This window comes from Eleutherodactylus coqui, chromosome 1 (assembly GCF_035609145.1).
Source record: "Eleutherodactylus coqui strain aEleCoq1 chromosome 1, aEleCoq1.hap1, whole genome shotgun sequence".
NCBI lineage: Eukaryota > Metazoa > Chordata > Amphibia > Anura > Eleutherodactylidae > Eleutherodactylus > Eleutherodactylus coqui.
Genome location: NC_089837.1, coordinates 268,000,522 through 268,026,483, shown reverse-complemented (window position 1 = coordinate 268,026,483; position 25,962 = coordinate 268,000,522). Strand labels below are relative to the sequence as shown.

The window sequence follows — 25,962 nt, the reverse complement described above, 5'->3', positions numbered from 1 at the left end:
TGACGAAATAATGAAAGCATAGATGAATACATGACATACGATGATGTAATAACACCACCACACTGTGACTAGATAACACCACCATAGATAACACCACAATACCATGGCAAAATAATGCCACCATACTGTGATGAAATAATGCCACAACACACAGTGACTAGATCAAAACAGCATACCATGATAAAATAACGCCATCACACTGTGACCAAATAATGGCACCAGACCATGACTAGATAACATCACCATACCATTGTAGAGTTAAAACAAAACACTTCAAGAATTATGAGATTATTTTCATACTGGAAAGCAATATTACTGAGACTATTACTCCCTCGTATGTTTTGTTCCCCTGGGTACCCCTCTATATATTATTAATCCCTGTATCCTTACTTCTGTATACCATGGAACCTGTCTTTGTGCACAATTTTACTGATTTGGTTCTAATTATTGCACTTGCATTTACAAGTTCTGACTGGCAATTATCAAATAGTAGCCTACAGAGTTTGCATGGTTGTGTTTTTTAACTACATGCACCTATTTGCAATGAGTGTGGCCAAAATACATGAACTCTAATTAGGGGGGGTGTTAATAAAGTTTTGGCAAAACAATATATATTAAAAATGGAGTATTATATAAGTAATGGCTACAACAGCTACAACTTGTCTAAATGTGAATTTGTGCTTTAAGTTGCATGACTCCTATGATAACTGCTTGTCTGTGCATTTCCTCCATAGAGTTTAATGCTGGCTAAGGCAAAGGATTCATGGGATCAAGAACATGTGAATACACATGAAGAAAAGCAGAGATACTTAAGTGAGAGAGTGCCACACAGCAACACACATGGTTTGGCACTGGCAGCCTTACAGGTATTTCTTAAATTCTTACATGCTGTTACATCAGTAAGCTAAGTCATTATTTTATAATCACTGGGTGTTCAACTACTGTTGATTTGCACAGAGAATAAAACCCATTGTTTTTAACAGGTTCATTCTCACTTTTGTGCATGTGCCAAAAAAATAACACACCACTTGCTTTAATTTTGTGTGCATTTGCGCACCTAAGACACCCTAAGAGTCTATGGGGGTGAATAAATGCATACCCGATCCCTGCGAAATTGCGCAATGAACTGTGCAATTTTGCAGGGAAATTGAAAACACCGGGGACTAATTAGGCAGGGCATAAAGTACAGTAAACCACACATATACACATGCAATAGAGTGACTTTTAGCGCTGTTAAGGTAGTGCTATTGCGAGTGTACCTGCACCTACGTTGCCCTGCAGGAGCCCTCAAGTGCTTCAACCCTTGCAAAGTTCCATCACAGCCTATTTGCTTGAATGCAGTGAAAGTATGTGAAGAGAACGCTGCCTTAAACTAGCAATGCAGCACCATCAGCACCATTATGCCCTGTACACATTGCGGAAAATTGGACACCTCATTGCTTTTAATGAGAATCTGCACCATAGTCTTTAGGGTATGCTCACATGGCAAATTCTGCCTGACAAAACAACATCAAAATCCGTTACTTCTTGATGCAAAAATGCTCGGAAACACGATTTACCGCTTTGGAATTCTGCATGTGGATTTTGTCCATTGACAGGGTAAATTCTTCATGTGGAAATCCGCATGCGGAGATGCCCAGTGAAAAGGGCTAAATCCGCATGTGGATCCGCAGTCATGCAATTACAAAGCCTCCATAGAAATCCACAGCTCAGCATTTTTCAGTGTATATTTTCAATTTTAAGAAAGAACACTTTCAAATAAGATTTTCTTTTTACAGGAGTTGTGCCGAGAACTCCATGAAAAGGTTGGAATTGTTGATGAGGAAAGATATGACATTGAAGCAAAAGTTCTTCATAATACAAGAGAGGTAATCCAATTTTTTGTACAAAGCAGCAAATGTAAATCCACATATTTCAAATTTCATGCCAATGGCGTCCTAAATTACAGTGTACATGTTGCAGGTGGATGTTGGTACTATGGTGCGGCTGTGACAGACTGAGGCACCACATTTTATGAAAATGAACTGTACTAAAAATAGAAATTAGCTGTATCCATTCCATGGGAGGGCACATTTACTTAAACATTGCATTAGCCTGAAAATTGGCATTGGCTACAGAGGTGATCTAGCAGAATGGCAAGACAGTTCAACTCTCAATAATAATCATCAGCAGCTACTGCGGCCAAACAGCCCCACAGATGCAAGCATCTGCACATTATGCAGAGTGCTACTCCATCAACAATAATCATTATTGCCATCGTCACAAGCTCGTAGCTCCATAGCTAAGTGCATTACATAGCCACAAGTTACCTGTCACCTAGCACCCCTTTCTCTTTTCAACATAACTACATAAACATCACACACAAACATCATATCAGGACATAGGTGTTGCATTAGCCTTCCATTTCAGTCCATAGTGTCTTTACAGTGTATGTACTGTTATTTTGGCGGGGGCCCACATACAGGACACTGGCAGGAGGGTTGACTTGATTGCCTCTATGCGGCTCCAATTTAGAAAGGTAGATCTCCACCGTGTTCAGTCCTCCTAGTTGCGGTTATAAACAGTTGCCACTCCAGTCTAGGCCAGAGCACAGTAGGAACCATCTTTCTGGTGCCGGACAGCAGTTCACACAAGTCAATTAGTCTCTCCATGGTGGGCTCCAGCTATTGGACAGAACAAGTGTCTCATCCTCTACAAGGGCCAGTACCTTTCTCTATGTATTCTGTTAAATATAACAACTTAACAAGTAACTCAGCAATACAATACCTCCTATTGTAGCTGCTCCTCTTGCTATGCACCCTATTTTTTCTTTATCTAGGATCTCTTGTAATATTATATCAGAGTATAATCAATGTTTTCTGATTATATTACTAAATTTTTTTACTATAGGTGGTAGAAAATAATATTTGTTTATCTTTTTGGGGGGCACGGAAGACAAAAACAAATAAATGGATATTCTTTTCTACTACCTGTAGTAAACAATATAATGCAAGTAGTATATAAAATGTAGTGTATTTGATCACTTCTCAAAGTTACAACCTACAATATGTAGTTTGTACCTTAGGCCCCTTCAAAAAACAGGATTAGTAGACATCCACCTGATCCACCTGAACATTTTTTGAAGTTCATCAAGGCAATGTTAACAGTTTTTCTTTAAAAGGAGTCATCAAGATAAAACGCCCTATTAAAGGGGAAGACAAAAGTAAAGGCCCATTTACACTGGACGATTATCGCTAAAAATTCACTAATCGGCGATCGTTTTAGCGATAATCAGTGCGTGTAAATGGGTGCGGGGTACCCGCTTTTCGGGCACTTTTAGCTGATTGTTAAAGTCAAGCGAACTTAAAAAAATAATGGCTCACTTTTATCAGTCATTCTTCACATTCAGGGATGTGCTGATAGCATTGTTTCCCCATGCAGAACAAAGGATCTGAGTGCAGATAATAGCCTTGGGCTATTAGCCTGCATTGAGCGAAGGCTTCATTTGCATACATAATTGGTATTTAAGTAGCTGAGGAGCTACTTAAATACCAATTTTTTTTATGCAAAATAATCGCTCAAAGATGTCGCTCAAACTGTCATTTGAGCGATCTTTGCACGATTATCTGCTCGTCTAAATGGGCCTTAAGTTACTTTTAGACTTGGAGGAAAAATTGATTTTTAAATTACACAGTAAATATTCACTAGGATAAAATCATAGATATGATATAGCATTACATTATTAAGGATTACAATGGTTTTACATCTGTGTTGGAAGCTACAAGTTCCGTCACAGATTCAACACAAAATACTGTAAGAAAAGAGCTGGATGCAGGGCTTTCTTTCCAGTAAAATACCGGGCTTCATAAGTGGAAACCGAACGTTGCTGTTAAGTTCCAACATAAGATACAGCCATTTGGCTATGGGCATTCCTCAGATAGAGCAGGAAATCGGGACCCCCACCGGAGATGTGAAAGCGCCCTTTATGATTATTTCAGGCAGGGGGGTGTATTTTTCTTTAATTAGTTTAGACTTCTCATCTGATGGGTTGTGACTAGAGATGAGCGAGCGTACTCGTCCGAGCTTGATGCTCGTTCGAGTATTAGGGTGTTCGAGATGCTCGTTACTAGAGGCGAGCACCACGCGATGTTCGAGTTATTTTCACTTTCATCTCTGAGACATTAGCGCGCTTTTCTGGCCAATAGAAAGACAGGGAAAGCATTACAACTTCCCCCTGCGACGTTCAAGCCCTATATCACCCCCCTGCAGTGAGTGGCTGGCGAGATCAGGTGTCACCCGAGTATTTCAATCTGCCCCGCCCGCGGCTCGCCACAGATGCATTCTGACATAGATCAGGGACAGTGCTGCTGCTGGTGCTGCTGCTATAGGGAGAGCGTTAGGAGTTATTTTAGGCTTAAAGAACCCCAACGGTCCTTCTTAGGGCCATATCTGACCGTGTGCAGTACTGTTAAGGCTGCTGTGAGCAGTGTTGCACATTTTTTTTTGTATATCGGGCGTGCAGAGCATTGCATCCTCAGTCTGCAGTCCTTGTACATAGTATAGGGCCAGTACTGGTGAGGCAGGGAAAGAGATTTTTCAAACAAATTTGGGAAAAATACTATCTTTGGGCTGCCTGTGATCGTCTTGAGTGTACTGCGTCTCTGCTGGGGGTAGTCGTCCTAATTATTACGCAGCTAACTGTTACAGCAGGCTTGCACAAAATTCTTTCCTGGCTCTGCGTTGCCCGTTACATCACTGCCGTCATCCCGTCCAGAGGGAAACAGTCTGCAGTCCTTGTACATAGTATAGGGCCAGTACTGGTGAGGCAGGGAAAGAGATATACTGTCTATATAGGCAGTGGGCTTTTTCAAACAAATTTGGAAAAATACTATCTTTGGGCTGCCTGTGATCGTCTTGAGTGTACTGCGTCTCTGCTGGGGGTAGTAGTCCTAATTATTACGCAGCTAAGTGTTACAGCAGGCTTGCGCAAAATTCTTTCCTGGCTCTGCGTTGCCCGTTACATCACCGCCGTCATCCCGTCCAGAGGGAAACAGTATACATATATACGCTGCCTACAGTATCTGTCTGCTGTCTCAGCTCAGCCTTTAAAAAAATAGAAGCAAAATACTTAAGGCCTACTAGTGGCCTTTGGACACTTGACTGCTTCTGCGCTGTGAATTCCACTAGCTCAGTCATACGCACCTACGTCTCACTACAGGCTTGCGCAAAATTCTTTTCTGGCTCTGCTGTGCATTCCGTAAGCGAAGTCAGCCTCCAACCACAGGTCAATAAGCGGCACATTTAATTACAGCGTTCTGTTTCTGCACTACTGGTAATACAACATGCTGAGGGGTAGGGGTAGGCCTAGAGGACGTGGACGCGGGCGAGAACGCGGAGGCCCAAGTCAGGGTGTGGGCACAGGCTGAGCTCCTGATCCAGGTGTATCGCAGCCGACTGCTGCGGGATCAGGAGAGAGGCACGTTTCTGGCATCGCCAGATTAATCTCACAATTAATGGGTCCACGAGGTAGACCTTTATTAGAAAATGAGCAGTCTGAGCAGGTCCTGTCGTGGATGGCAGAAAGTGCATCCAGCAATCTATCGACCACCCAGAGTTCTACGCCGTCCACTGCTGCAACTCTGAATCCTCTGGCTGCTGCTCCTCCTTCCTCCCAGCCTCCTCACTCCATTACAATGACACATTCTGAGGAGCAGACAGACTCCCAGGAACTGTTCTCGGGCCCCTGCCCAGAATGGGCAGCAATGGTTCCTTTCCCACCGGAGGAGTTTGTCGTGACCGATGCCCAACCTTTGGAAAGTTCCCGGGGTCCGCGGGATGAGGCTGGGGACTTCCGGCAACTGTCTCAAGAGCTTTCAGTGGGTGAGGAGGACGACGACGATGAGACACAGTTGTCTATCACTCAGGTAGTAGTAATTGCAGTAAGTCCGAGGGAGGAGCGCACAGAGTATTCGGAGGAAGAGCAGCAGGACGATGAGGTGACTGACCCCACCTGGTTTGCTAAGCCTACTGAGGACAGGTCTTCAGAGGGGGAGGCAAGTGCAGCAGCAGGGCAGGTTGGAAGAGGCAGTGCGGTGGCCAGGGGCAGAGGCAGGGCCAGACCTAATAATCCACCATCTGTTTCCCAAAGCGCCCCTTCACGCTATGCCACCCTGCAGAGGCCGAGGTGCTCAAAGGTGTGGCAGTTTTTCACTGAGAGTGCAGACGATCGACGAACTGTGGTGTGCAAGGTTTGTCGCGCCAAGATCAGCCGTGGAGCCACCACCACCAGCCTCACCACCAGCAGCATGCGCAGGCATATGATGGCCAAGCACCCCACAAGGTGGGACGAAGGCTGTTCACCGTCTCCGGTTTGCACCACTGCCTCTCCCCCTGTGCCCCAACCTGCCACTGAGATCCAACCCCCCTCTCAGGACACAGGCACGACCGTCCTGAGGCCCCATCCAGCAATGTCTCTCAGCGTATCGTCCAGCCATCGCTAGCGCAAGTGTTTGAGCGCAAGCGCAAGTACGCAGCCACGCAACCGCACGCTCAAGCGTTAAACGTGCACATAGCCAAATTGATCAGCCAGGAGATGCTGCCGTATAGGCTTGTGGAAACGGAGGCTTTCAAAAACATGATGGCGGCGGCGGCCCGCGCTACTCGGTTCCTAGTCGCCACTACTTTTCCCGATGTGCCGTCCCAGCCCTGCACGACCACGTCTCTCGCAACATTGTACGCGCCCTCACCAACGCGGCTACTGCCAAGGTCCACTTAACAACGGACACGTGGACAAGCACAGGCGGGCAGGGCCACTATATCTCCCTGACAGCACATTGGGTGAATTTAGGGGAGGCTGGGACCGAGTCAGAGCCTGGGACCGCTCACGTCCTACCCACCCCCAGAATTGCGGGCCCCAGCTCGGTGCTGGTATCTGCGGCGGTGTATGCTTCCTCCACTAAACCACCCTCCTCCTCCTACGCAACCTCTGTCTCGCAATCAAGATGTGTCAGCAGCAGCACGTCGCCAGCAGTCGATGTCGCGCGGCGTGGCAGCACAGCGGTGGCCAAGCGTCAGCAGGCCGTGCTGAAACTACTCAGCTTAGGAGAGAAGAGGCACACGGCCCACGAACTGCTGCAGGGTCTGACAGAGCAGACCGACCGCTGGCTTTCGCCGCTGAGCCTCCAACCAGGCATGGTCGTGTGTGACAACGGCCGTAACCTGGTGGCGGCTCTGCAGCTCGGCAGCCTCACGCACGTGTCATGCCTGGCCCACGTCTTTAATTTGGTGGTTCAGCGCTTTCTGAAAAGCTACCCACGCCTGTCAGACCTGCTCGGAAAGGTGCGCCGGCTCAGCGCACATTTCCGCAAGTCCAACACGGACGCTGCCACCCTGCGGACCCTGCAACATCGGTTTCATCTGCCAGTGCACCGACTGCTGTGCGACGTGCCCACACGGTGGAACTCTACGCTCCACATGTTGGCCAGGCTCTATGAGCAGCGTAGAGCTATAGTGGAATACCAACTCCAACATGAGCGGTGTAGTGGGAGTCAGCCTCCTCAATTCTTTACAGAAGAGTGGGCCTGGTTGGCAGACATCTGCCAGGTCCTTCGAAACTTTAAGGAGTCTACCCAGATGGTGAGCGGCGATGCTGCAATCATTAGCGTCACCATTCCTCTGCTATGCCTCTTGAGAAGTTCCCTGCAAAGCATAAAGGCAGACGCTTTGCGCTCGGAAACGGAGGCGGGGGAAGACAGTATGTCGCTGGATAGTCAGAGCACCCTCATGTCTATATCTCAGCGCGTTGAGGAGGAGGAGGAGGAGGGGGAGGAGGGGAAAGAGACAGCTTGGCCCACTGCTGAGGGTACCCATGCTGCTTGCCTGTCATCCTTTCAGCGTGTATGACCTGAGGAGGAGGAGGAGGAGGAGGAGGATCCTGATCATGTTAGGATGCCTTTCTCGTGACCCTCGCGTTACACGCATTCTGGCCACTACGGAGTACTGGGTGTACACACTGCTCGACCCACGGTATAAGGAGAACCTTTCCACTCTCATACCCGAAGAGGAAAGGGGTTCGAGAGTGATGCTATACCACAGGACCCTGGCGGATAAAACTGATGGTAAAATTCCCATCCGACAGCGCTAGTGGCCGAAGGCGCAGTTCCGAGGGCCAGGTAGCAGGGGAGGCGTGGAGATCAGGCAGCATGTACAGCACAGGCAGGGGAACACTGTCCAAGGCCTTTGACAGCTTTATGGCTCCCCAGCAAGACTGTGTCACCGCTCCCCAGTCAAGGCTGAGTCGGCGGGAGCACTGTAAAAGGATGGTGAGGGAGTACGTAGCCGATCGCACGACCGTCCTCCGTGACGCCTCTGCCCCCTACAACTACTGGGTGTCGATGCTGGACACGTAGCCTGAACTCGTGCTGTATGCCCTGGAAGTGCTTGCTTGTCCTGCGGATAGCGTCTTGTCAGAGAGGGTGTTTAGTGCGGCTGGGGGAATCATCACGGATAAGCGTACCCGCCTGTCAACCGACAGTGCTGACAGGCTTACAATCATAAAGATGAACAAAGCCTGGATTTCCCCAGAGTTCTCTTCTCCACCAGCGGACAGCAGCGATACATAGGCTGCACCCTAAACAATACATAGGCTTCTCCCGCGGATGGAAGCATCGTTCTCTATCACCATCAAAAACGGGGACCTTTTAGCTTCATCAATCTGTGTACTATATTCATCCTCTTCCTCCTGCTTCTCCTCCTGTAACCTCACGTAATAACGCCGAACGGGCAATTTTTCTTAGGCCCACAAGGCTCAGTCATATAACTTTTGTAAACAATGTTTATACGTTTCAATTCTCAATTCAGTAAAGCGTTGAAACTTGCACCTGAACCAATTTTTATTTGAACTGGGCTGCCTACAGGCCTAGTTACAAATTAAGCCACATTAACCAAAGAGCTTAATGGGATTCACCCGCCCTCTTGGTTGGGCATGGGCAATTTTTCTGAAGTACTGGTGTACTGTTGGTACACCAATTTTTTGGGCCCTCTCCTACAGTGTAATCCTACTAATTTTTAGCCCACCTGCATTAAAGCTGACGTTACCTCAGCTGTGATGGGCACTGCAATGGGATATATTTATGTACCGCCGGTGGCTTCCTGGGACCCACCCATGCTGTCGGTCCACACAGAGTTGTAACTCCATGTGTCCACTTCTAAAGAACCCCAGTCTGACTGGGACATGCATTGTGGGCCGAAGCCCACCTGCATTAAACCTGACGTTACCTCAGCTGTGATGGGCACTGCAATGGGATATATTTATGTACCACCGGTGGGTTCCAGGGAGCCACCCATGCTGTCGGTCCACAGGGACTTCACATTAGGGATTTGTACCTGACAGTGTCTATGTATTAAAAACCCCGGTCAGACTGGGGCATGCAGTGTGGGACGAAGACCACCTGCATTTAATCGGACGTTACCTCAGCTGTGATGGGCAATGCAATGGGATATATTTATGTAGCGCCGGTGGCTTCCTGGGACCCACCCATGCTGTCGGTCCACACGGAGTTGTAACTCCATGTGTACACTTCTAAAGAACCCCAGTCTGACTGGGGCATGCAGTGTGGGCCGAAGACCACCTGCATTTAATCGGACGTTACCTCAGCTGTGATGGGCACTGCAATGGGATACATTTATGTACAGCCGGTGGGTTCCAGGGAGCCACCCGTGCTGTGGGTGCACACGGAATTCCTATTGCGGAGTTGTACCTGCCTGTGACTATTTATAAAAATCCCCTGTCTGATTGGGGCATGCAGACACCTTGACAGAATGAATAGTGTGTGGCACATGGGTTCCCCATTGCTATGCCCACGTTTGCAGCTCCTGTTGGAGGTGGCACAGGATTGGATTTCTCATTGCTTCTGTACAGCATTATGGGCTATCGCCCCGCCCCTTTAAAAGAGGGTCGCTGCCTAGCCGTGCCAACCCTCTGCAGTGTGTGCCTGCGGTTCCTCCTCATGGCAGACGCACTTATAAATAGACATGAGGGTGGTGTGGCTATGAGGCCAGCTTGTGGCATGAGGGCAGCTGAAGGCTGCGCAGGGACACTTTGGTGTGCGCTGTGGACACTGGGTCGTGCGTGGGGGTTGGGCAGCATGTAACCCAGGAGAAGTGGCAGTGGAGTGTCATGCAGGCAGTGATTGTGCTTTGTTGGAGGTAGTGTGGTGCTTAGCTAAGGTATGCCTTGCTAATGAGGGTTTTTCAGAAGTAAAAATTGTTGGGAGGGGGGGCACTCTTGCCGCTATTGTGGCTTAATAGTGGGACCTGGGAACTTGAGATGCAGCCCAACATGTAGCCCCTCGCCTGCCCTATCCGTTGCTGTGTCGTTCCCATCACTTTCTTGAATTGCCCAGATTTTCACAAATGAAAACCTTAGCGAGCATCGGCGAAATACAAAAATGCTCGAGTCGCCCATTGACTTCAATGGGGTTCGTTACTCGAAACGAACCATCGAGCATCAGGAAAAGTTCGTCTCGAGTAACGAGCACCCGAGCATTTTGGTGCTCGCTCATCTCTAGTTGTGACTTTAATATTAATCTGAGGAATATGTGAAATGAACAGCAATTATTATGGACATTTAATGGTGTGGATTTGTTTCTATGTATGTGGTTTTAATCCCCTAAGAACCAGGGTGTTTTGGTCCTAAAAAGGCCTTTTGGTCCTTGAAAAAGGCCTCACATGGGCCGAAACGTAGCTTACCCTTTTATAGAACAATCATGGAAGAATAAAGATTATTTTTTAATGAGATTCTTTTATGCTGCCACTTCCTTCATCGTTTCTTGGTCCTAAAGTAGCAGATACTTTTTAGGGATTTTAGCCATGTAGTAGCTTTACTGCCTTGTATTTTTTTTTCAGTTACCAAAATTATTTTTGCTGCTTCCTTTCTTTTTCTGTGACATATAGGGCTATTTTTTAAATATTTCTTTTTACTGACTTTTTTTCCCCGTTCTTTAGCTTTATTAGCGCTAAAAAGCTCAAAAGAGATTTTTTTTTTACATTTATAGTTGTTTATTATTAAAATTAGTATATTTGCACTAAATTAAAGTATAGGAATGGTCTCCTCATTTTGTTTCGGACGCTTTGATATATAATTTCTATAGTGTAGGATTACAGGGCACATATGGCGACGGTTTTAGTTGTCATCAGCGGTGAGTCATTTTCTTTTTTATGTATAGATTTTTATTTTATTCAGTTATTTTTCTTTACCTATTTTTGTAACAGTTTTTTTTACAATCTATGTCACTCAGGACTTCATATAAGACTTCTGGGTTTCATTCACATTTGTCTTTTTTTTAATTTCACACTTTTTCATTGTAGCTAGGGCATCCATAGGAAACACTTTTTTGATAACCCAAGAGAATTAGCTAAATGGCTAGACCAAAATCCGCAATGCATCACGCTTGCCTTATAGACCAACGGTACATGGAGGCAACTAATATATTAGCAACAAAAGGCTTAAAGGGATATTAAAAGTAACATACCCGGAATACATAGTGCAGCAGTAAAAAGTTAAAAATGTTTAAAACCGTTTCTTTCAAGGCTCAACCACTCAGGAACCTTTGACTTATGGAGAATTGGTACAACTGTAGTGGGTAGTCATTAAAGATGAGCGAGCACCAAAATGCTCGAGTGCTCGTTACTCGAGTCGAACTTTCAGTGATGCTTGAGAGTTCGTTTTGAGTAACGAACCCCATTGAAGTCAATGGGTGACTCGAGCACTTTTGTATATCGCCGATGCTCGCTAAGGTTTTCATTTGTGAAAACCTGGGAAATTCAAGAAAGTGATGGGAACGACACAGAAACGGATAGGGCAGGCGATGGGCTACGTGTTGGGCTGCATCTCAAGTTCCCAGGTCCCACTATTAAGCCACAATAGTGGCAAGAGTGAGACCTCCCCCCCCCCCCGCACTGTCAGCGTAAAGATCATTTTCCTCTGCCACAGCTATAACAGCTGTGGCAGAGAAGAACGATGTTAGCCCATTGAATTCAATGGAGCTGGCAATACAGCCGGCTCCATTGAAAGCAATGGGCTGCCGGCGATCGCGGGATGAATTGTCAGGAAGGGCTTAAATATATAAGCCCTTCCCTGCAATTCATCCAGAAATGTGTAAAAAAAAATATATATATATGCTCACCTTGTCCCGGCAGAACGATGTTAGCCCATTGAATTCAATGGAGCCGGCAATACAGCCAGCTCCATTGAAAGCAATGGGCTGCTGGCGATCGCGGGATGAATTGTCGAGAAGGGCATTGATTTATGTATTAATATGCTAACACCCCTCGAGTGACTTGTAAAGCTGTTTCCAATCCAGTGAACCTTGCCAGTTTGCAGGTTCTCTCTGTTTCAACGTGTCCCTTACAAACACAACACAAGCAGCTGATGTTGCTTTACTGACTGAAACACTGCGATCCCCCATACCACGCACATTCCATAAACACTACCATAAATTTTTCAATCAATTAATTAATTTTACAAATTTTTGCACAGACTGGGGCTCGCCGGACTTCCCCCAAGGCAGGTGGTTTATGTTCCAATTAATTTAGCACTGTGGACCTGCATACAGGTAATTCATAACACATATCTTATAAACCTGAAAATAACCTCTTAAGGGTGACTACTAGAGATGAGCGAGTATACTCGTCCAAGCTTGATGCTCGTTCGAGTATTAGGGTGCTCGAGATGCTCGTTACTCGAGTCGAGCACCACGCGGTACTCATCTGGATTAAACGAGCACTGACCATTGAATTGAATGGAGCCGGCAATACAGCCGGCTCCATAGAAAGCAATGGGCTGCCGGCGATCGCGGGATGAATTGTCGGGAAGAGCTTAAATATATAAGCCCTTCCCTGCAATTCATTCAGAAATGTGTAAAAATAAAAAAATATATACTCACCTTGTCCCGGCAGAACGATGTTAGCCCATTTAATTCAATGGAGCCGGCAATACAGCCGACTCCATTGAAAGCAATGGGCTGCCGGCGATCGCGGGATGAATTGTCGGGAAGGGCTTAAATATATAAGCCCTTCCCTGCAATTCATCCAGAAATGTGTAAAAATAAAAAAAATATATATACTCCCGGCAGACGGAGTTTAGTGCGGCCTGCGGCAGTCCTCCTGAACTGCTCTGAACAGCTGTGAGTAGTATTCAGCAGCCGGGGATTTAAAATCCCCGCCTGCTGAATGAGCTGCCTCTGATTGGTCACAGCCTGACCAATCAGAGGCAGATCTCACTCACACCCATTCATGAATTCATGAATGGGTGAGTGAGTGCTGCCTCTGATTGGCTCAGGGGCAGCTCTCAGCTGAATGACATTCAACTGAGAGCTGCCCCTGAGCCATATCTATCTATCTATCTCCTATCTATCTATCTATCTGTCTCCTATCTATCTATCTCATATCTTCTATCTATCTCATAACTATCTATCTCCTATCTATCTATCTGTCTATCTATCTCCTATCTAGCAATGGGCTAACATCGTTCTGCCGGGACAAGGTGAGTATATATTTTTTTTATTTTTTTCACATTTCTGAATGAATTGCAGGGAAGGGCTTATATATTTAGGCCCTTCCTGACAATTCATCCCGCGATCGCCGGCAGCCCATTGCTTTCTATGGAGCCGGCTGTATTGCCGGCTCCATTGAATTCAATGGTCAGTGCTCGTTTAATCCAGACGAGTACCGCGTGGTGCTCGACTCGAGTAACGAGCATCTCGAGCACCCTAATACTCGAACGAGCATCAAGCTCTGACGAGTATGCTCGCTCATCTCTAGTAGTCACCCTTAAGAGGTTATTTTCAGGTTTATAAGATATGTGTTATGAATTACACTCTCGCCTGTATGCAGGTCCGCAGTGCTAAATTAATTGGAACATTAACCACCTGCCTTGGGGGAAGTCCGGCGAGCCCCAGTCTGTCCAAAAATTTGTAAAATTAATTAATTGATTGAAAAATTTATGGTAGTGTTTATGGAATGTGCGTGGTATGGGGGATCGCAGTGTTTCAGTCAGTAAAACAACATCAGCTTCTTGTGTTGTGTTTGTAAGGGACACGTTTAAACAGAGAGAACCTGCAAACTGGCAAGGTTCACTGGATGGGAAACAGCTTTATAAGTCACTCGAGGGGTGTTAGCATATTAATACATAAATCAATCCCAATCCAATGCTTCTCGCAGAAGATTGACTTCGAGGAGCGCTTTGTCTTCCTACACTGCAAATTATACAATTACCCATGCCTACTTTTTTCACTATATATTCCATCTCCATTTAGCGGCGAAATAATGCGTCAAATACTGGAGTTTGTCTTCTCTTGGTAGGGGACTTCAACTTTGTTGTCAATCCCTGTTGGCATAGAGCATGGGTGAAGGGTAGTACTGATGACAGTTGCTTGACCCCTTGGGCACTGGCGTAACTATAGGGGATGCAGGGGATGTGGTTGCACCCGGGCCCAGAAGCCTTAGGGGGTCCATAAGGCCTCTCCTCTCCATATAGAGAGTCCAGTAGTATGAGTAAACCATTATAGTTGGGGGCCCTGTTACAGATTTTGCATTGGGGCCCAGAATCTTCAATTTACACCTCTGCCCTTGGGGCACCTCTTACAACAGACTTTTTTGCTAGATCTGTGGCGAGCTAAAAACCCAAGTGTTAGGTACTATTCCTGTCACTCAAACACAAATCGCTCTTTGTCACGTATTAACCTAGCAGTGGTTAATGCCTAGCTGTATTACAGTGTATCGATGGTCAGATACAGATACACGATCAATAGATGAGACAGTGTGCTCCTTCTACACCTCTCTCTACTCCTCCAGACGCCAGACAACCCAGGAACAAATAATACAGTATCTGTTAGGTATAGCACTCCCTGTCTAGCACAGGAACAGTGGGCATTTCTTGATACCTTGCTGAGTCTAGAGGAGTTGCAAGAGGTAGTGGCCTCCTTACAATATAACAAAGCGCCAGCCACCAAGGAACTGCCCATAGAGATATACAAAAATTCAGAGGACTTCTACTCCCACAATTACTCATGTTATTCGGAGAGGCTGAGTGCAGGCGTGAACTGCCCCCATTATTGCAGCAGGTGATAATAACTGTCATCCCTAAGGTGGGAAAGCACCCTAAAACTGTGAAATTTATTAAATACAATTAAAACTGGGGTTTGGGACCAAAAGGAAGATGAACAACATGTAGCATATTGTAGAGACACTATGAGGTAGGGTGACTTAATCGTAGTTGTGTCATAACCGGACTCCAAAAAGCAAGGGCAGCCCAAATATATAATATGGAGGTTCATTTAGGTCAATTCTAATCAAAGAATTTTTCTGTGATGCCTATGACACTATGACATCATATTGCTCTTCCAGTGTTAGGAGCTCCAATTCTCCTTGTTTGTTTCGCATGCTCTGGGCATTTGTGTAGAAACATTTTAGTTTGTGATCGTTGTCTTTTGCTCCTCTACTTTCCATCTGAATTTTTTGTCATTGTTCTTTCTTTCCACTTCTAATAGCAATATTCTCAAATGTATTAATTAGCTGTATATTTTTACCTGGCCTTTCACTTCCCTTCCCATATTGTTCTAGTTTAAAGCTCTTCTAATAAGTGAAGCAAGCCACCCACCAAATATATGCTTACCTGTTTTAGTCAGGTGCAACTCGTCTCTAGCAAGCAGTCCATCATATAGGTAATTCACTCCATGGTCTAGAAATCCAAATCTTTGCTGATGGCACCATCGACATAGCCAATTCTAGAATCCTGTTCTATCTTTTTATTCCATGGCCATGCACTGAGAGGATGGATGAGAAGACCACCTGTGCTCCTACTTCCTTCACCTTCTTTCCAAGGTCTTTAAAGTCTCTGCAGATAGTTGCAAGGTCTTTTTTTGCAGTGTCATTTGTCCCTACATGTATTAGTAGGAATGGATGGTGTTCTGTAGAACTGAGGAATCTTGACAGCCCAAAATCACATAGTAACACTGTTTTTCAGCTTCAGAAATGCTATATTTTCTCCTTATGGAGAGCGCATAGACGATGAATGAGGAGACTCAAAAGGCCATTCATGCTTCTCTGGGTAATATGCAAATAAGGGAGGTGGAGTAATACCTCCACTGTGCCACCTATTGGAAGGAAGCATTCCTTTAAGCTAAAGTTAAACTCTTTTATACAAGTCTCATAACAATGACTGGGAATTAAAAGCAAAGCCAGACTCCATGCACAGACAGCTTTTTCAGGGTATTTGCGCTTCATCAGTGTACAGTAGGTGTGAGAGGCCTGGGACGGGGGTCAAACGCTATCTTTTCTCCTTAGGGAGAGCACCAAGATGGTGAGTGTGGTATTATTCCATCTCCCTTATTTTCATTTTTCAGCTTTACACTGCTACTATTACTGAGCCTATGCACATGGCTGCTGTTGACAGTGCTGGTCCTGGAACCAACATCATTACTGGAAGAGGACATGACACTAGTGTTCTTTTCCTCTACCCCATTTTTTCCAACCCTTGCTTTTACCAGACATTTTTTATTTCTAATTTTAAAGATAAACACATACCGCTGTGTGCAATTGTAACCGTGTAGACTAATTGAAAAGAAAAAATGGTGAAAAAGCTAGACTCTCCCACTCTACTAATAAATTGCGCAAGAAAAGACCGCATATAAATTTAAGGTACACAATAGGTTGCATGAACTGATTGTAACTGCGCAGATAGTTTAAACAGCTTTGAAGGGGAAAAAAATGGTGAAAAACCCAAACTCTACCACTCTACTAATAAATTGTGCAGGAAGACAGTGCATGTAACTTACAATTGATACAGAAGGCTGTGCTTTTTTTGATGAAAAATTTTTTTATCGCTTTGATTTTGCAACATTACAATGCTCAATTCAATCCCATCACCTCCCATTCTCTCTCAGATGAGAAAAAGTAGTAACAAAAAAAAGGAGTAGCTCTACTCAAATGGGGGTCCAGTGATAGAATGCCAGGGTATTTTTTTCAGGTGAATTGTTTTATTTATGATGAGATGGGAAATGTGCATCAATCTTCGAGTGCTGCCAGGCCACTGACTGTACAATCTATATGGTTGATCAGTGGTGATTTATGCACTTTTTAAAATATAAACAACACTTCCGTTCACATTTGAACTAGTGCATATTTTTTCAAAAAGGGTAGCGTTATTCTACGTGCCAGTTTTTAGACTTTCTTGTTCCACATTATCTCTTAGATATATGACTTGTAATCCATCTGTGCTTTCAACAGAAAAATATTGCATAGTGTCCATGTAGGCCTTCACTTCTGTGCAGTCTTGTCCTCTTTAAAAGTAGATGCTATGTTTGAATGGTGGTAACTTTCTCTGGTCAAACCATTACCACCTCATGAATAACAATTTCACATTATAGTGCACCATGTTTCAGTACAATTGAAGCAGTAATTGCTTCACAGAATGTAGTCAATTTAACGATTTTTATATTCTTCGCGTCAATAACCATAGCTCACTCTCCAGGTCATTTAGCATTTCCCTCAAACTACCCATTTACCTTATATTTTGTGACAATCATCCCAGTGGGATACTATTAAGTAGATTGAGCGGCACCAATCCTGGAGTACTCAGCCATTTTAACCATAACTTAGTATATTTATGGCCCGATTTCCATTTAAGGTTAACCTCATCTCTAAATTCTCCTATCGTGGGAGGGAACTCATCTAACTAATGCTATGCTATCAGCTTCCTTGCAAAATATAGGAATCTCGCTATTGCCATTTGTTCGTGCTCCTCCACTGGTAGATCAGTTATATATCCAAGAATGCATATCAATGGTGTGCGATCCAAGTTGAGACCATACATAGAATTGATTAGAGAGTGCACTTCAGTCCAGTATCTATGTAGCTTTGGACATCGCCACATGATAACATTTCATACTGCAGGTGTATTAGACTTACAGTATGAATTTTACATCGCATACATAAAGGGTTGTCCCTCACCCCTGTCTTATGTAGAAAAACGGGGGAACAGTACAGTCCATGCAGTAACTACAATTGTGATAGTCTGTGTGACTCACTTAGCGATAATTTGGGGGTAAGAACTGTTTGGGTAAGAATACAAGGAGAGAACAACAGAAAGGACACTATTGTAGGCATTTACCATAGGCCACTATCTTTCAGAAGACATTGATGAACTCTTTCTAGATCAGATGACCAAGCTCTCAAAAAAGCATCACATAGTGAACATGGGAGATTTTAACTATCCAGACATTTGTTGGGAATCTCTCTCAGGTAAAAGTAATGGATCCAACAAATTCTTATCTGCTCTTGCTAACAATTTTATTTTCCAAAAGGTAGAAGAGAAAACAAGGGGATCTGCTATCTTGGACGTAATTCTTACCAAAAGGAAGGGGATGGTTGAGGAAGTAAGAGTGGCTAGGACCTTAGGAGGCAGTGATCATGTTATCCTTGAATTTTGGATAAAAAGAGGAGGAATACCTGAGAAGACTCAGACCTCAAGGTTGGATATCAGAAAGGCAGATTTTAATGAACTCAGAAAGAGGGTAGGAAGAATCCAATGGCTGGATGTTCTTAATGACAGAAATGTCCAAGGAGGTTGGGAAATATTGCGAAATGAGATTCTCAATGCACAATCGTTAACAATCCCTAAAAGAAGGGAGAATCGGGGGACCAGAATGGATGAACACAGAACTTGCAAACATATTTAAAAAGAAGCAAAATATGTTTATCAAATGAAATGGGCATAACCTGGTGGCGGCTCTGCAGCTTGGCAGACTAACACAAGTGCCATGCCTGGCCCACGTGTTCAATCTGGTGGTTCAGCGCTTTCTTTAAAACTACCCCAATTTGTCTGAGCTGCCCAGCAAGGTGCGTCGTGTGTGCGCACATTTCAGAAAGTCCACTACACATGCTGCCACCCTCAGGACACTGCAACAGCGCTTCCAGCTGCCAGTTGACCGACTGTTGTGCGACAAGCCTACATGCTGGAATTCAACTTTGCACATGTTGGCCAGGGTTTACGAGCACCGTAGAGCCATTGTTGAATACCAGCTGCAACATGCCTGTCGGAGTGGTAGTCAGCCTTCGTACTTCTTCACAGAGGAGTGGGCATGGATGTCTGACATCTAAAAACAGCAGTAGGATTCCCAGCAGCACTGCAATAGTCCTCCAACAGAGTCAGGCAAATGAAAGTGCAAACGCCAGTAACGGAGCCCAAACCAGACAAGCTCCACAAATGCAGTCCAGATAAAGGGAGTAATAACTGGCAGCAATCCAGGATGTAGAAAGATGCAAAACTTGTTTATTTACCCCATAACATAGAACAGTAGCGACGTTTCGGTCAAGTAGACCTTCCTCAAGGTGTACAGTGCAAGGTCGTACCACGTGTCCAGCTTTGACACCCAAGCTTGAGGAAGGTCTACTCGACCGAAACGTCGCTACTGTTCTATGTTATGGGGTAAATAAACAAGTTTTGCATCTTTCTACATCCTGGATTGCTGCCAGTTATTACTCCCTTTATCTGGATGTCTGACATCTGTCAGGTGTTCGGACATTTTGAGGAGTAAACACAAATGGTAAGCGGCGATGCCGCCATTATCAGCGTAACCAACCTGGTGCTTTGCCTGCTGAGAAGGTCGCTGCTAAGCATTAAGGGCAACGCTTTGCGGATAGAACAGGAGATGGGGATGACAATACGTCACTTGATAGCTAGACCACCCTCAGGTCTGTTTCTCAGCGCGTATTGGAGGAGGAGGAGGAGGGAGAAGAGACTGCTGCCCACACTGCAGAGGGTACCCATGCTACTTCCTTCACATCTGTTCAGCGTGTATGGGCTGAAGAGGAGGAGGAGAAGACTGAGAGTCATCCTCCTAGTGAGGACAGCGATGTGTTGCTTACTGGGACTCTGGCACACATGGCTGACTTCATATTAAGCTGCCTTTCACGTGACACTTGTGTTAGACACATTCTGGTCAATACGGATTACTGGGTGTTCACCCTTCTTAACCCACAGTATAAGGAGAACCTTTCCACTCTCATTCCCAAAGAGGAAAGAAGTACGAGAGTGACGCAATACCACAAGGCCCTGGTGGAAAAGCTGATACTAAGAGATGAGGGGAACAGGCAGCATGTCCAGCGCAGGCAGATGAACACTCTCCAAGGCCTTTGCCAGTTTTTCGGCACCGCAGCCAGACTGTGTCACCACTCCCCAGTCTAGGCTGAGTAGGAGGGAACAGTGTAAAAAGATGGTGAGGGAGTACATAGCCGACCATACCAGCGTCCTCCGTGATCCCTCTGCTCCATACAACTATTGGGTGTCAAAGCTGGACACGTGGTACGACCTTGCACTGTACACCTTGGAGGTGCTGGCCTGCACTGCCACTAGCATGTTATCAGAGAGGGTGTTTAGTGCTGCTGAGGATTATCATGGATAAGCGTACCCACCTGTCAACTGACAGCGCCAACAGGCTCACACTTATTAAGATGAACAAAGCCTGGAACCATGCACCCTCTAGCACCCGAAAAAAGGGTAGAAGTAGCTTGGTCTATCCTTCTCTGATCTTCCTCCTCCTTCCCCTCCTCCTCCTCCTCCTCCTCCTCCTCCTAAACCAGCATGTCAGCGTGCTGAACAGCCAACTCTTTAGAGGGCCAAAAGACTGTGTACACACTTTTTTTTTCAGAGGGCTGCCTCCAAGCTCTGTCAAAACAATTTTTTCTGAGGGCCGCCTCAAGGTTCTCACCCCCAATTTTGAAGAGGTTCACCACTAGAGTTCAGCAAACATGCTGGTTCCAGCTTCATATGCCCACTGAGTCCACAAATGTATCCCAGCGCAGCGTCCAGCTATCTGACACCGAGACAGAATGAATTGTCCTGGTTTGGCCACTCTAATTTCTTCATAGTACATGCTTTCTTTCTCTGGGGCACTGGTTAACAAGCCCCTCGGGGAGAGGCAGGGGTTGGGACTGCCACCTGAATCCCATTAAGCAAATATGAGCTGTCGCTCAAAAAATCTTTCAGATTTTTACCTGCACTCTTGGTAAACAAATCTTTCAAGGGTGCACCTACACTATTGCTAAACAGATCCTGTTAGGGGTTCACCTGTACTCTTAGTAAACAAATCTTTCAAGGTTTCACCTGCACTCTTAGTAAACAAATCTTTCAGGGGTTCAACTACAATCTTATTAAACAAATCTTTCAAGGGTTCACCTATACTCTTCGTAAACAAATCTTTTGTTTTAGAATGGGTTGTTGAATTGTGGAGATCTGTAGAAGTACTGGCATCTGAGTCCCCTTTATGCCCACGTTTGTGGCTCATTAAATTTTGTGACGGTGGTGGCATGGGATTGGAATTATGATCATAAATTAATTTATCAGCAATTCTCATCAGCATTGTGGGCTATCGCCCACAATTTCAAAGAGGGTCGCTGCCAGGCCCTGTCAACCCTCTGCAATATGTGTCTCCTGTTCCTCCTCATCCAATATGCACTTATAAATACACTTGAGGGTGGTGTGGCGATCAAGCGACCATGTGGCATGAGGACAGCTGAATGCTGTGCTGGGAAAAATTTCAGTATGCTGTGGCCTACTGAGTAGGCGAAGGGGTGCGCCTTACCCCATCTGGGATAGGGACAGCTGGTCGCTGCGCTGGGAAAAATTTCAGTACGCTGTGGACGCAGGCTCATGCCTGCATCCGGGGGGGGGGGGGGGAATTGGACAGCAATGCCAGCATGTAACACAGGAGAACAGGCAGTGGTGTCACCCGCAGGCAGTGATTGGCCTTCGTTCCACCTAGTGTGGTGCTTAGCTAAGATGTGCCAGTGTGTGTGCCTTGCTGATTATGGTCTGGCCCAACTAAATTGTTAGAGGGTGACCACCAGGCTCTTACCCACAATTTGGCTTAATAGTGCGACCTGGGAGCCTTAGATGCATCCATTCATGCTGCCCCTGCCGTTTCCTATCCATTTCTGTGGTGCTTCCATCACTTTCTGATGTTTTCAGGTGAATCACACCCCCTCCCCTATGCAGAGCATGGGTCACCTTGAAAAATGCTTGAGTCTCCCATTGACTTCAATGGGGTTCGTTACTTGAAGCGAGCTCTCGAGCTTTATAAAAAGTTTGGCTCGAGTAACAACCATTTTGGTGTTCACTCATCTCTAATGCTTATATTCATTCTGGAGCAAATGCTTACAGTGATGATTCAGCAAGGGTTGGAGGAAGAATCACATTTGGGTTGCAGCACTCTTGTTGAGTAAGAGGTGGATTTGGAAATGGAGTCATTGCAGGAAGGGATAGTAAATAAGGTAAACACCCAATGTGATGACAGTGCTGATGACGATGATGACTATGATGAAAATGAACTACCATGCCAATATGGGGTGGACTAGAAGATACTGGACCCTCAGACAATAGTGAGCTGTATGCTTTGTTGTTTGTGCGCTGACAGTCTTATTGTTAGCATTAAGCAACACGATGACTACTGGAGCCACACTTATATAACGTATAAAACCAGATGGGTACATTTTTCTGTCTTCTGAGAGGGACACAAAAATTGGCTATGCAGTCAGCTTGTCACAATTTTCAAATGGCAACACTTGCCACAAGTATGCCTGGCTTGGGAGCAACTCTTTGCTTCCTGCTAAAGCAATGTTCCACCATCTCTGCTAGCACTACTACTCCAACATGTATCAGTACCACTCTAGCAGTAACACTTGCCACAAGTATGTCTGGCTTGGGAGCTCTTTGCTCCCTGCTGAGTCAATGTTCCACCATCTCTGCTAGCACTACTGCTCATTCAGCTTAGAGAACAGGGTGACAAACATTTTACATCCAAAATGCCAACCTGAGACACATCATCATCACCATCAAAGGGATGTTCACCACCACCTTAATAAGTTAGGTCGTGCCTGAACAGTGCCTTTTCTCCGGAAATACCCCAAGCCCAAACACCATGGACTTCTCCGTTAGAAGATTGGAAAATTTTTCATGGGTATACTATCTTATTCATCCTCCATTGTATCATTAGAGAAGGTATTGAATGTGGTAGTTGATGTTGTTATCCCTAAACAAACAAGATTATCAGCCAAAAGGATTTTGAAACCCCTGTGCTTGATGCCACTGATTTGCTATTACTACCACCACCGAACAAACAATTGAATGTGGTGTGCGGTGCTATCAGCTTGCTTACTTCATGTATGTTTCACGATCCACTGCTTGCTCAAGTGGGTTTCCCTGCCCCCTGTCCGGGCTTTAGCATTAAGAAATTCCATGCAAAGAAAGTGTAATCTACGCTTGCTTGAAGAGTAAAATTGATAATCTTCCTTTATTTAATCATATTAAAATTGCCAGGTATACACATCTCTATCCAGATGTGTATCGGCTGCACAGAGCCTTCATCAGTGGTATGATCTGAATAGAGCGTGGGACCAACTTAAATAGGTGTATCAGAACAAATACTTACAATAACTGTCAGCTGTACAGGCTATAGGGCAAAGGAAAGTATATAGAAACATCAAACTTTACTGGCAAGATATTGCTTGTAATAATGCAAATATCAACATGGCACAAAACAGATACCATCGGGCGCTCTACCATAAGTCCATAAATTGTCTTTTTTGCAATATTAACCCCTAGTTACACTTTATTTACATCTATTATGGTTGAGCCCTGCATTTATATTGGTAAAAATAAATATACAGAAAACCATATACAACTCCCATTACTATCCAATAACACAACAATTGACCATCTTATTGGAACAGTTAGCCTGCATATTCAATTTTATCTATATCTTACTAGCTGCAAAAGAAAAAAAAAATCTTTTTTTTCTTGATTGGGTGAGTGCTGCCTCTGATTGGCTGAGCACTGTGACCAATCAGAGGCAGCTCTCAGCTGTCATTCAATAGCTGAGAGCTGCCTCTGATTGGTTACAGTGCTCAGCCAATCAAAGGCAGCCCATTCAGCAGGCGGGGATTTTAAATCGCCGCCTGCTAAATACTACTCAGAGCAGTGCATGGGGAGGATCCGGCTGGACGCGGCTGAGCCCCGGCAGCTGCAGAGAGGTATAGATTTTTTTAAAAACTATTTACACATTTTTAGGATGGTATTCAGGGAAGAGCTTATATTTCACAGCAGCGCTGGCCGGCAGCCCATTGCTTTCAATGGAGCTGGCTGTGTTGCCGGCTCCATTAAATTAAATAAGAGAGCATCGCTCTCCTCTGCCACAGCTGTGACAGCTGTGGCAGAGGATTTCTTCATCTCAGCGGGGAGTCCCATTTTCACTAGACACTAGGCCCCATTGACCGCAGGTGAAACCCCTGGATGTGACAGCAGCAAGGGGGCTCAAATCCACGGAATCCCCTGCTGCAGCTGTCACAGCCGCAGCAGGGGATAGCGGGCAGCGGTCTTTTTGAGTGGATAAACGCTGCTAGCAGCGTTTTTTATGCCGTGAAGTCTGCTTTGGTCATGCTAATTTTTTCAACGCATAACTGATGCGTTTAAAAATTTGTGCGTCAAAACGCCCGTGTGACTGAGGCCTTATACACCAGTTTTAGGTTTTTTTATGAACTTCTAGTTTGGTTCAAACTAATTTAGACCAAATAGAATCAGCAGGCAGGGTGTCTTGATGTTGTCACCAAGTGTGTCCTCCATCTGGTAAATAGGCAGCACTTTCATTGGTTACTTGCATCCCATAACCCAGCCATATATAACATAGGCACTGTGTTACCAGCGCTATTTTACAGCTTAGCACATAAAATATAGAAAATGTGCTCTATAGTTAGGGAGAGATAGTCTGAAGAGATTTTTGGCAGATTTTCTTTACCATTTATGAAAAGTCATAACTTTTTTATTTTTCTGTCGACACGGCCGTATAAAGGCTTGTTTAGCATTTTGCCTGTTTTTTAGCGTTTTTTTAACGCTTTTTTCCATGCACAGTCAAAAGTATGAGCAACTTATTATACGCGTCGTTATGGATGCGACTATACCAAATATGTGGGGGTTTTAATTTTTTTTAACCCTTTTTTTATGCTAATATGAGAAAAAGCATAAAAAAAGGTTTTTTTAACTTTTTTTTACATTCATTTTTAAATTCATTTTTTAAATCTTTTCTTTAACGCAATTTGTGTCCCCCTGGGGGACTTACAACACTGCCCTGATGATCGCTGTGATAAGGCATGGCAGGGCTACAGCGATCTCAGGCCCGGCAACTCCACAGAGGGAGCGCGCTGTTGCACGGGACACCGGCTGTGACTGAAAGCCGACTCCCACTGCAGGATAGCGCTATGACGTAAGGGTACGTCATTCTGCGGGAAGTACCCCGATCCCATGACGTACCTTTACATCATGGGGAGGGAAGGGGTTAAAGACACCAGTCTAGCCTATAAAAATTTGATGCATAAATTATATATTTGCCTGTGGGTTGTGGGGAACTGAAGCACTGAAAACAGTACTCTTTGTGCTTCTGCTCTCACAAATTGTGCCATTCTAGGGTTCTGGCCTATAAGCCCCCTTTCACACGAGTGGATGCGTATTTGTGCACGCCTGATTGCAGTATAATTGCGGACTGTATGATGCGCTTTTTTTGCACACATTTTACTGTACTTTTTGTGCCTGAAAGCTTGTTCATTTGCACACAGCAAACAAAGACACACTGATTAAATGGCTAATAAGTCTGAGTTCCAGATGAGTTATTTTTCCTGCACAATTACGGAGAGTTTGCTGTATATGTCGTTAGTCATAGTGGTAGTAGACAATGGGCTAAGTTGGTGCGCCGAGCTTCCCCCGTTGCCATTCTTTATAAATGGTTCTGCCCTTGTGTTAAATACACAGCACGTAGAGTAGATGACACAACATGCGTCAACTACCACCACCTCTCTTCCCCCTAGTCCCATGCTAAATCCCCCACACACTCTGAGGGCTTAGTCACACGGGCGCATTAGCGCCCGTGTTACTGCAGG

At 45.1% G+C, this 25,962-nt stretch overlaps 1 protein-coding gene across 1 annotated transcript in view; it reads left to right on the top strand.

Moving 5' to 3' along the window:
• Window positions 1-25,962, top strand: part of TNNI1 (troponin I1, slow skeletal type) — a 134,671-nt gene that overhangs the window by 18,125 nt on the left and 90,584 nt on the right. The window contains exons 2-3 of the mRNA XM_066608655.1: window positions 735-866; window positions 1,779-1,868. Coding sequence (XP_066464752.1) covers window positions 741-866; window positions 1,779-1,868 — 216 coding nt within the window. The 5' untranslated portion in view covers window positions 735-740. The remainder of the gene's footprint in view (window positions 1-734; window positions 867-1,778; window positions 1,869-25,962) is intronic.